General features: G+C 40.0%; 1 protein-coding gene across 2 annotated transcripts in view; it reads left to right on the top strand.

The window, feature by feature from the left end:
* Positions 1–12,475, top strand: part of LOC109426378 (protein chiffon) — a 69,100-nt gene extending 56,625 nt beyond the window's left edge. For both annotated transcript variants that reach the window (XM_029875611.2, XM_019701858.3), the window contains one exon: positions 9,445–12,475. In XM_029875611.2, coding sequence (XP_029731471.2) covers positions 9,445–11,621 — 2,177 coding nt within the window. In that variant the 3' untranslated portion in view covers positions 11,622–12,475. The remainder of the gene's footprint in view (positions 1–9,444) is intronic.
* The last annotated feature ends 786 nt before the right edge of the window (positions 12,476–13,261 follow it).

The raw sequence follows: 13,261 nt of genomic DNA on the forward strand, positions 1-13,261 counted from the left end.
TTTGAATCATCACTATATCAACATACTAAGTTCATACTTAAAAGAACCTGTGCGTCAAACGTTGCCTAGAGGTTTGTGCAATTGATTAATAAAGTAAAAAGTATCAATAATATTTTCAGTTTACAAGTTTTAGCCGAAACACGGTATTTGGAACACATAAGGAACCATGCCCTAATACCGTGTATAGGTACTTTGCACTCACATTCTGTAAATATTTTTAATCGCTTGTTTTTGTAAATATGTGCCAAATTTATCACTAACTTGAGAAGGCTTAATATGCTAATCATTGAACTAGTTACTCAGTTAAAAAAATAATACACTTAGTAAAATATTTGAGTTTTTTGTCAAATACACGGTATTAGGAGGCACACGGTATTAGGGCATGGCACGGTAATCTGCTGGGATTCGTAAAGCTCTTGAAATCTCAGATGCCATTTAGAGATACTAGGTATAGAGATATTCCAGGTCCGCCAAACATCCTTGGTGTTCAGAGCTTCAGGTCTACACTAGTAACAGTAACCATATCTGTTATACTGAGTAACGTTACATAATCAACCGCACTTACTGGACCAATCTGAAGTCTACTATGTATTATTATGAACCTTTGGGAAATTAAGGGTCGTCTAAACTGTATTAAAGTTTAGCTCTTGACAGTAACAGTAATAATTCTCACAATGAACTGTAACATTACAGATCCAACTATAACCTGTAATCCCCTAAATAAATGAAATCGATAAAATCATTACAACATAAAATTCAATTGCTGGAGCTGCTAGATTTTCATTATTATAATAGTTCGCATGACCGCAGCCGATCTAAAGTCCATTTAACATTCAGAAGATTTACTAATTTTAATTTTACTAATACTATTTTGTATAATGCAAAAAGTTACAATAACACGCGTAGACTTTAAGATCTAAACTAAAGAACAATTTGGATGACCTAGGATATCCCGACTGATCTGATACTGTCTTTTCAACATTCAGAAGACTTTCAGAAGACTTAATGGACATGATATCCCGATCGACTTTAATATGTACTTCATATGTGCTAGAAACAAATATGTGTGTACGCTATAAAAAGAATTATAGTAAACGGTCTACTACCGAGACCCTTCAAATAAACACGAGCCGGCAGCTGTCGGTCTCTTTCAACTCGAACTGCCTTGCGACTTAGACGTCTTTCATCAACACCGAAATCTACCAACGTACAGGTTGGTTATCTAAAGTCGGTTCTCCGGTAACCTCGAGTCCACCTCAGTAAAACTTTTTCGTGGATATAAAAGACTTCAGGATCTGAACTCAAGGACAGTTTGGATGACCTAAGATATTCCGACTGATCTGATACTGTCGATTGAACTTTCAGAAAACTTACTAGACATGATAGAATACAAATCAGCGTAGACTTTAGGATCGAAACTCAAGAACAATTTGGATGACCTAGAATATCCAGAAAATTGTACCATTTCTATACTGTTGAGCACCAAAACCACAAGAATAGGTATGAAAAAAAAAATGTGTAATAAAGCTTGGAAAAAAATCCGGCCTCAAAGGGTTAAGTGAATATTAACCTTGATATTAACCGTATGTCGTTCGAAAATGTTCAAGTTTCGAAATTAGCTCTCTAGGTGGCTCTTATGTGTAATTGAATACGAAAAGTCAGAATTCTCTCAAGATTTACCCCGGGATTCCTGTAAGTATTTATCTTGGAATTCTTTGAGAGATTCGTTTCACAATTCTTCCAGAGAATCCTCTAGGCATTTTTCCCGATATTTCTGTGGAGGTTTTTCTAAAGTTCTTAAACAGATTTCTACCAGGATTACTGCAGAGATTTTTTTCAGAATTCCTCCTAGATCCCGGGACCAATCCATGAAAAAATGCTAGAGTAATCTCTAAAAAATATATTGGAGGAATCCCGAGAGGAATCACTGGAAGGATATCCTGACAGAATCTCGGGAGAAATCTCTCATGGAATCCTAATAGAAATCCTTGGAGGGAATCCGATAAGAATCAATGAAGGATTCTTCGTTAGAAATCTCTGAGGGAATCCCAGAAAAAAAAGTAGGAGAAATCCCCGGGAGGAATACCTGAAAGAATGCCAGAAGGAATCCTGGGAGAAACTCTTGAAGGAATACCGGGAAAAATCAATAAAGGAAGTCCTTGAGGAATTCCGGGATAAATCCTTAAAGGAATCCTAAGAAGAATCAGTGAAAGAATCCCGGGAGAATTCAATGAAGGAATCCTGGGATTTGTTTCTGAAGTAATACCGGAAGAAATCCTTGAAGGAATTCCGAAAGAAAATCCAGTAGGATTTCTGAAGAAATTCCAGAGAAAATTCCTGAAGAGTGATATCTTAAAATCACGAGAGAGATGTTAGAAATAATCCTGGAGGAATCCCAAGAGGAAATAATGTAGAAATCTCAGAAAAATCCATGGAGGAAATCCGGGAGAAACCTTGATAGAATCCCGGAATGAATCTGACGTGGAATTTCTAAAAGAAATCTGAGAAAAATCAATACAGAGATCCCGGGAGCAATTAATGAAGACAACTTGGGAGGAATTCCTGTAGAAATCCCGGAAAGATTCGCTGAAGACAACCCGGAAGTAATCCCTAAAGGATTCCTAGGAAAAACCTCAGGCAGAATCCTGGGAGGAATTCCTGATGGAATGTCGGAATACATCTCTATAGGAATCCCAGGAGAAATTTCAGAAGAAAAATCTATAAAAGAATCACGGGAAAAATCGATGAAAAATTCCAAGGGGGATCTCTGAAGAAACTCCCTAAAAATACCGGAGGAATCCCCAAAGGAATTCTTAAACAAATCTCGGGAGAAATACCTGAAAGAATTACGGAAGAAATCCAGGGTGTCTACTACCTGGAAAAACCTGGAAAACCGGGAATCCTCAGGGAATTTTATTTAACAGGGAAAAACCTGGAATACTCAGGGAATATCGTGAAGACTCAGGGAAATTTTGGACCAATGAAAAAAAAAATAAGAAATTGGGTCGGTTTTTCCAGAAATTTGTCAGCGTTTCTTTCTGAAATTTCTTTGGAAATACCTCTTGAAATTCCTCCCAGAGTTTTTTTAACAAGATTTCTTCCGTATTTTTTCATGCCATTTGTCTTGGTATTCCTTTTTGAATTCCTTCCGGAAATTCTTCCGGATTCCTACCAGCATTTTTCCTAGATTCGAACTTTTCTTTCCGGGATTCTTCCCTGAGAATCTTCCGCAATTCCGATTGATTTCTTCTGGAATTTTTACGGGGATCATAGGATCATAGTGAGTTTCTCTAGAAATTTTCCTAATATTGCTCTCGTGGGTTCTACCAGGATAAATCCCGAGATCTCCACAACAGTTTCTCTCAGGAAATACCGCAGATATTGTTGCGGAATTTCTGTTAGAGTTTCTCTCGGAATTCATCTTGAAGGAGTTATTCCTGGGATTTCTACTAAAGGTCCTCCAACGGTTTAACGAGTTTTTTTACTAATTTTCTGCGGGAACTCCTTCCGGGATTTCTTCCGAAGTCTCTCCTGTGATTTCTTCAAGATATTTCCGATAGCTTTCTTCTCCTTGGATTTTCACAGAAGTTTCAGCTGGTATATATCCCAAATGTTGTCGCGGGATTTCTTTTGAGATTTTTCGGAGCTTCTGAGAGAAAGATTCCTTCCGGTGTTGATTCTGGGATGTCTCAGAGTTTTTCTAAATTTATCCTGGACTTTCTCCTTAGATGTTTTAGAGAGTCTTCTGGGATTTCTGCAGCAGATACTGCTGGCGTTTCTTATGAAGTTCGTTCTGTGATTTTTTTTCGGAAATTTTCCAAGGCTTTTCCTTGTAGTTGTTTATCTAATTTCTTGCAGTGATCCACCTGAGATTATTTTCTTACAGATTTTCATATTTCCAGAGCTCTTCCCGGAACCTCTACCAGAAATTACTTCGAGATTCTGGATGCTCCTCTTTGGAATTTCTTTAAAAATTACTCCCGGAGTTCTTGCTGGATTTTTTCCAAGAGTTTTTCTCGGAATATCTCCTGGGATAACTTACGAGATTTCTTGTAAGAAATTCTTCCTTGAGAAGTATCTAAAGGAATCTCGGTCAACTTTTGCGAAAATCTTTGCAAAGACTTATCGAGAGGAACTAAGGATGAAATCCTGAGAGAAAATAGGATGCCTCGGAAAAAAGTTCTGGGATCAATTCCAAGAGGAAATATTAAGGAAATATAAGGAGGAGCTCTAAAAGCCTCTAAAATTAATCCCGAGAGAAACTACGTGCGAAATCCCGCAAGGAAATCCACGAGGAATATCTAAAAACTGCCTTGGGAAAAAAAATCCCTGGAAGAACTTTTGCAAAAATCCCTAGAGAAACTCTTGGAAACCTGTCTCGAAACCACTTAGAGAAATTCCTGGAAGAACTTAGAAAAACATTTGGAAAGATCTACAAGAGGAATCCAGCGAGAAACTCTGAAAGAAAGTCCGGGGGTACGTACTCTAGCAGAATAATAATAACAGTTAGCAGAATATCAGAAATGCGTAAACACCTCTGGATGTACTTGGGAAAACTGGAGTAAAGAAAATCTTTGAAAATTTCAAGAGAAAACTCTGCGAGAAACTGGAAATGAATTTAAAGGAGGAATTCTGGACGGATTTTAAGGAAGAATTATGGGTAGAATTTCAGAATCACAACATTACTACACCACCAGTACAGTACAAACATCCAAGTTCAAATTCAAAACTGCGTATGGAATTTAACTGTCATATACTGCCTATGACCGCATATCAGTCCCATATTTGCTGGATTTCCTATTCATATGGGACAGTTATGCGATCATAGGCAGTATAGTCTGTGGAATTACTGATTGAAATCCTGAATGTTTTTTTCCTGATTTTTTTTGAGTTTTTGGATGTCATTGCAGGTGGAAATGTATTACGGAAAAATAAGAAAGCCCTACAAATGCATATTAAAATATGACATCTTGTAGTGGAACCTTACAAATGCGTAATAAATTAGGACATCACACTTGGATTAGACAAGCACAACACAGAACATATATTTTGCCCTGTTACCCTATTGGATAACAATTTCCAATGACAGGATGACGAGGTTTCATTAATGTTGTTGGTCCATCAGTCAATCCTGTAATCGTATTTTCTCTGGCTGGTTGCCTTTTGTTCGCAGCATTAGTTGCATGCCAAAGCATTTTTTTGCAATTAACCCAAAAGAACCTTGGGAAAAGTTTAGAAATAATCCTCAACCGATTTTTCCATTATTTTCGAAAGATTTAAGATCTCTTGAATATAGTTTATTGCATTGCTAACTGGACTGCGACAAAGTGCGGAATCTCAAATAAAAGTGCGATATTGCATCAAATCGTTCCGGTGTCTTCACCGCACTTATTCATCACGAGCTAATGAATAAGTGCGGTGAAGACACCGGAACGATCTGACGCAAAATCGCACTTTTATTTGAGATTCCGCACTTCATCGTCGCACTTTTAACGCGACCTTAATAATAGATCTTGCACATTTTTCCTCAAATTTTTATTTTAAGTTTTGAGGATATTATTGTATATTTTTTAGAAGTATAGAAATTTTATAAAAATTATGCTAATTTTTGATTCATTAATATTTAAAATTTCCCTCTGGAAAAACCTGGAAAACTCAGGGAATTTTATTTTGTCTTATGAGTAGACACCCTGAAATCAATGAGGGAATGTCAGTAGGAATACCGGGAAGTATCTTGAAAGTATTCTTGGATGAATTTAGGGGAGAATTCCTAAAAGAAACCTGGAAAAAATCAATGAATAAAGCTCGGTATCAAAGATATCAATTAACGAATCGTGGACCAATTCCGGAAGAAACCTTGATAGAATACCGGAATGAATCTGTCGAGGAATCTCTAAAGGAAACCTGAGAATAATCAATGAAGAAGTCCGGAGAGCAAGCAATGAAGAAACCTTGGGCGGAATTCTTGAAGAAATCCCGGGAAACATCGCTGAAGACAACCCGGAAGTAATCCCTAAAAGACTCCTAGGAGAAACCACAGGAAGAATCCTGAGAGGAATCCCTAACGGAATGCCGAAATACATATCTGAAGGAATCCCAGGAGAAATCTCAGAAGAAAAATCTATAAAAGAATCACGGGAGAAATCAATAAAGAAATCCAGGGGGAACTTTGAAAAAATACCGAAGGAATCTCCAAAAGGAATCGTTGAAAAAATCTCGGGAGGAATACCTGAACGAATTACGGAAGAAATCAATTAGGGAATGTCAGTAGGAATACCGGGAAGTGTCTTGAAAGAATTCTTGGATGAATTTAGGGACAGAAATCCGGGAAAAATCAATGAATAAATCTCGGGAGGAATCAATAAAAGTGAAATAATCGTAAAACGAATTTCTGAAGGAATCCTGGAACAAATGCCTGAAGGAAGCCCGATCGAAATTCCTAAATAATTCCTGAGAGAAAATTGAAGAAGAATACAACACGAACCCCTGATGGAATCTCGGGAATGATCGGTGAAAGAACGCGGAAGGAATCCCGTATGGAATCAATGAAAAAATCTCGGGAGAATCTCTGAAGGAATGCCGGAATACATCTCTGGAGGGAGTATAGAAGAATTCTCTGAAGGAATCCCAGAAGAATCTATAAAAGAATCATTGAACTAATACAGGGAGGAATCTAAAGCAACCCGTAAGAAAAAATACAGTTAATCCCCAAAGGAATTCTTAATCAAATCCCGGGAGAAATGCCTGAAAGAATTCCGGAAGAAGTTTCGGGAGAAATTTATTGAAAGAATTCCTTAAAGAAAGCCAAGGAAACCCCAATGAACAAATTTCGGGAGGTATCAATGAAGAAGCGTACCTATGATGCCGACCTACTGATACCTGATGATGCCTGATCCCCACCAGAAATTCCTAAATAAATCTCTGGAGAAATCAGTAAAGGGAGCTTACAAGGAATCGCGGGAAGAAACCTTGATAGACTCACGGAATGAATCTGTCGAGGAATCTCTAAAGGAAACCTGGGGCAGTATCACTCTGACAGACTATAGTCATGTCACTGACGCTTGGCTACGGGAATGAAGCTTGACATGCAAGGGGCCATGTCACTAACCTTTGTTTACATCTTACAGAAAACTCTGGAAGATTCCCGGAAGTACTCCGGGAAAACCCCTTTGGGAATATCGGGAGGAACTTCTCAAATTCCAGGAAGAATCCTGAGAGGAAAACTTGAGGGACCCCAAGGAGAATCGTCAGTGGAATACCACAAACAAATCCACTCCTGAGACGAATCCGTACAGGGTTCTCGGAACGAGTTACTAGATGAAAAGTGGTTGTAATCCATGGATAAATATCGGGAGGAATAGCTGAATATTTTCATTGTTAAATATTTGCAGAGAACACCTAAATTGTATCTTTTTGTTAGCCAAACAATCAAATCGAATCAATTATACTACAGCACTATCTAGTGAGAAAATTTCAAACTAAAAATCATAGGAATTTACATCTGTATGAACAAATCAAGCAAATTTCAAACCATGGTAAAGATATCAGGAAAACAAATTTACTTTACATTTGAAATTGGCTATACTGCCCCCATTCGCATAACAGTCCTATGTGAATAGAAAACTCAGCAAACATGGGACTGTTATGCGAATAGAGGCAGTATACCCGAGCAGGGAATGAAAACTAATTGAAAACAAATTGAGTTATTTAGATATCACGAATCTTGATAACATAGTGAGTTTTCATTTTGTATGACTTAAGTGTTAACATAACAAAAATGATAACAAAATAATGTACTGGAATATCTAATTGAAAACAGAATGAGTTCTCATTGATAACAAATTAATATCTCATTTTGTTATCCACAATTTACGATTTGATATCATACGTAGTTCTCAGGGAGTTATCAAATCTATAGGGTAATAACTAAAAACTAATAACAAATTTAGTATTCATTTTGATATTTTATTAGGCATTGATTTACATGAATAAGTAAAGAATCTCGTGATTGAAAACTTGTTTTGTTTGATACGATATTATCAGAATATGACCCCTATCAATGTCGTAGTATTATCGATTGTAACATTCACATTTCATCAACAGTCATTTCTAACTTGGAGCCTACACGAAGGAAAATTGTAAGGAAATCGGATATGATATCCTCATAGAGTTCCAGCATAAATAAACTAAAAGATTATGGATTATGTACATTTAAGTGACAAAGAAAAGTAAATTTGAAGTCAAAGGACAACTGCACGTAATATTTTTGTATAATTATATTTCAGCTTTTCCTTCTGATTATATACACTGCAGTAAAACAAATGTGGAAGATGTTCACGACATCCCAGAGCCAAAGGCATCGGGACTCAAATTGAATAATATCGAGCAACGAATTGAGTCGCATTCGGCCTCTCAGCTCTTTTTCTCGTTACTCGAGAAAAAATAATGACATTAAATAAGGCATTCGATTGGAAAAATATTTATTACATTAAATAGAATTATGCCAAATGAACAATATGCCAATCGGGTATAATGCCAAATGACTATTATGCCAAATGACTTTATGCCAAACGACCTAAAGTGTGAGACAATTTTGAGTATAGACTATTTCAGAAATTATAAATACACTAACGATTGGATGCCATTTCAATTTGAGCACAATATCCAAAAAAGTTTCTTCTAGCTCTTATATGTGGTATACATTGTAATGAAGCAAATAATACCAATTTTGCTGATGTTTCTTGTAAAAGTTTAAAAATGGGGCTCTGTAAACTAGATGATTAAAATTTGAAGTTGCAGAAAGTGTTGTAGCATAATAGAGAAGAAAAAAATCTCACAAATAAAATATTCCCTTTCCAAACACAACGAAAGTTACAGCGAAGAGCGAAGAGAACAACACTGCCGATAATAACCAGTTACCCTAAAAAGACTTATTGAACCAATTTAAATCAATAGCATGGCCATTACCCATAATCAGCAATTACCAATTTTGTGTCAATATGAAGTACAATACTCAGGTAGATATAACAAATATTTTGTGAATATAATTAATGTTAATAAAGCATATTAAACCTATTTTTGATTTTTGAAGTCAAATCTTGTTAACATTGAGTTTTTGAAATGATAACAAAATGATATTTCAATTTGATATTAAACAAAAACAATTCGGAACGAAAACTTGTTTTGATTTCATTTTGTTATCAATAACAAAATGAGTTATCAATTTGTTATAGCTTTGTTCTCATTCCCTGCTCGGGTATGTATCTTTTGCGCAAATTTTGAAGTTTTATGTTCACCAGTCAGGTACCTACGAAGTATAGATTTAATCAACAATTTCTCTGAAGTCAGTATACTGAAATAATTTGTAGTTACAAGATATTCTCTTCGAAAACGAAATGCCCCAACCTTGATGTACTAATTCGTTTCCCCTTATATCCATTTCAGCATACCGGAAACTGCCATACGAGATGGGGCCCCTGCCTCCACTGAAGCAAAACTGCTGCATTCTCAACTACCGGATGAAATCGAAAACGCCGGAAGCGACCGTTCCTGGAAGTTCTGCCGCCAGCACCAGCAGTAGTAGTAGCAGTAGCACCACTTCCAGCAGTAATGGTAAAGCGACAACTGCCGCGACTACTGCCGCCAACGACAAGGAACCACTGGCGCTTCCCCTCAAGAAGCGAAAACTCCTAGTCGATTCCGATCGTCCGCGGAAGAGCCCTCGGGAGCACGCTTCGACCTTGGCCATTCTCAGCCTGCTGCACCATCAACAGCAGCAGCACAACCGCCGTCGGACGATCAGCAGCGGAAGTTCCAGTGTTCCGATCGTGGCCGGTACCCTGCCCCCGCCAAGTCCCACCCCGTCGACAGCGTACAGCCCCAAGAAGGCGGCCATCCAGGCGCACCAGCAGGAAGCGGATTCTGCACTGGGAGACGAAATTCGGTCATCATGTGGAAGCGACCCGGTCACCGAGAAGGAAGAACCTACCCCGATCTGTACCGAGAAAAAGATCAAGTTCGATCCTCCGGTGATGGAGGACAGCCACGTGAACTACAAGGTGATGTGCCAAGAGCTGGACGTGTTTTTGAGCGAGATGAGTGAAGGCGCGGCTGATGAGGAGGATGAGGCGTTTTTCGAGATGAAGAAGTCGGTGCCAATCGGGGAGGGGACGAGGGAAGCGTTGCGAAAGAATCTGAGTGAAATAGTCCGAGCCTGTGATAAGGAAGCGCCGCTCAGTTTAAAGCAGGTCAGCCGGCGAGAAGGAGCCATGCGGAAGATCGTGCAGTACGACCGCAAACCGCGTCCGCTGAGTGCCGTGTCGATCAAATCGTTTGACGGCGGAGGAAGTCTGGACTGGACGGGAAGGACTGTGCTCTTCCGGAAGCGGATTAACCGAACGGGTTGGCCGAATGCGAAGAAGAGGATTGTGACGAGAAAGCAACAGCAGTTGTTGGTGAAGAAAGATGATGGAGTAACTGAGGTGAAAGCCGAAGGAGATGCGGAAGGATCGAGAAAGTCTTCTACGGAGGAATCGGCGATCAGTGCATTAACGGCGGATTCCTCAATGGTCAAGCAAGAGGAAGAGGAGGGAGAGGAAGATGACGAAGAGGAGTTCGAGGATACGATGACCATGCTGGACGATGAGGAACCCAACGGGAAGATGGATACGCTTCTGACGGATGATGAGGAAGAAGTTGAGCCGGAAGTGGTTAAGAAGCCTGGAACTCCGGTCCCAACTAAAGTTGAGGAATTGCGAAGCGCAAGTCGCCTGGACACCCGAGTCTTGCCGAGTAGCAGATATGTGACCAAGACGACAACGACCATGACTAGAGTTGACTACAATGTACCGGCTTCGTCCTCTAGCACTTCCGTCGTTGGTAATTCCACCGAAGATCAACCTGCGGCCGTACAAAACCACATTTCCACCAAAAGCAGTAAATCCTCCCAAGGCACTTCCGGCCCAGCGCCAACGGTGGCACCCGAGGATGATGATAAGGAGTGCGACTCAATCAGCTCCCGGAGTATCTTCGTGAGCGATGACTGTGATACGACCTCGTCCACCCTGATCAACATGCAGTGCACCGAGGACCCCCTAGCCATTGGTACCGGATCTCAGCGGAACACTCCGCAGCCGACGGACGAGCTTTCCACCGAACAATCTCGCCCGCCCCGACCAGCGTCCCGAGCCCGTCAGAATACCACTCGCCATCTCATGTCCAATCCGGTCGTTTGCATCGAGAAGCTGACCTGCCCTACAAGCACGGCTGTCATGATGCGAACCCGGTCCTCGTCCCGAACGCCCATCAAGAAAACGTACAAACGGTCGATATTCACCAGCGCCATGGTAAACTCGGCCGGGAAGCCTCTGAAAAAGAAACGGAAAAAGAAGCACAAACTCACGAACGGCGTGGCCGCCGCATCCACCGTGCCCGGGAAGTCACCAACACCTAGCTTTTCCGAAGAGCTGAACTCGGTTTCCAGCTCGTGCGAAGAACTGAGCCGGGACACTCCAACACCCCCGCGGAAGTCCATCAAGGACCGACCGCCAACGCCGAGTCCTATGAAATTCTCCCCGCGCAAACTACGGAAACCCCGGGGCCGATGGTACAGGGAACGATAGGAGGTAAGTCCTTCCTATTAAACGGTTATGTGTCGTATATGCTGCGATGGTATTCGTGAAGAGAAGAAGTATGTGTAGCCACTTCCGGCGGTTCCTCCCAGAGAAGAGCATTTCCGTTTCACTTTGAGTTGTTCCTGTTGCTGATGGCACTCGCTTGACCCTTTGGGAACCCCCCGGAGTGGGAGACTGACCACAATCCGACCTTCTTTTCGCCCACGATCTTTTTTTATTTAGTTTTGTACTATTCTATTACGTTTACTGTGTCAATTGAACATGAAGCCCCGGTACAAGAAACGCTATTTAACAAATTCTAGGCTATAGTTACCCCCCTTCCTACTTTTACCTAGGCCCCCCTTAGCAATTACAAGAAATGAAACGTACGGAAAAGGCATCTTTAGTTTGTACATTACGCGCGCGCTGGATCCCACTTTCCCCTAGAATAACCCAACGAGACAAAGTTGCAAAACTACCCAACCTCCCTCTCCCCCCGTAGCTAATTTACACACCACGAAAGGAAAAAAAATCAAGAACAGTTAGAATAGTGTAGATGTATTGAAATACCAATTGTGTATAGGATTGTATCATGAAATGAGAAACAGAGAGAGAGAGAAAAAGCTAGGAATCGCAGTAGTCCCATATCTAGGAATGTAGGAATCATGGCCACCGTGGAAGGCAAATCATTTTAAATTATAACCATTACGCTGACAAGAAGAAAACTGGACTAAGCAGAACGATTAAACGCTCTTGGACAGATGAAAAACAGAAACAAAAAAAACTACAACAAACAAATCTTATCATAAAGTGTAATAAAACTGAGACGATGTTCAAAGAAAAAATGAAAATCATAAAAATAACGATGGACGATGGTTTTCCCTAGAAGTGGACTGAAAGAACAAATTCCTTTTATTTACATACCTAGTTGTCCCAGGTTTTATAGTTGAAGAATCGATCGACATTTTCACATATACAGTAGACGCGGCTTTGCATCAGCTCGTAATTCACGACGAACTTCTCCACCACCTTGAATACCATCTGTCTACATCCTAGACAAATACTGTTGTGCTTGGTTCCGTCTAAGATCGTGAACTTTGTTTTAGATTAGACCGATTCCCATAGCTGAAGTGAAATTTGGACAAATCCACAATTTTACAGGGAACAGGGAAAACCTGGAATACTCAGGCAATATTTTGAACACTCAGGGAATTTTTGCTTTGATAAAAATAAAACAAACCTCGCTACAAAGATTTTTCCAGACATTCCGTCAAGGTTTCTTTGTGGAATTGCTGTAGAAATACCTCTTGGAGTGCCTCCCAGGATTTCTCACAAGATTCCTACCTTGTTTCTTCAGGCTATTTTTCTTGTTATTCGTTTTTTAAATTCCGCCTGGAGAATCTTTCGAATTCCTACCATCATTTTTCCAAAATTCGAACAATTCTTTCCAAGAGTTTTCCTTGTACATTTTCCAGAATTCCGACCGATTTCAACTGGAGTTTGGAGGGATCCTACGTAATTTCCTTCCAGAATTTCTTCCAGAGGTTTTGCCGGTATTGCTCCTAGAGTCCCACATGAGGTTTTTCTCGAAGTTCCTCCTGCGTTTAATCCCAATTTCCGCAAGAGTTTTTCTAAGGATATATCGCAAA

The sequence above is a fragment of the Aedes albopictus genome, chromosome 3 (assembly GCF_035046485.1).
Source record: "Aedes albopictus strain Foshan chromosome 3, AalbF5, whole genome shotgun sequence".
Taxonomy (NCBI): Eukaryota; Metazoa; Arthropoda; class Insecta; order Diptera; family Culicidae; genus Aedes; species Aedes albopictus.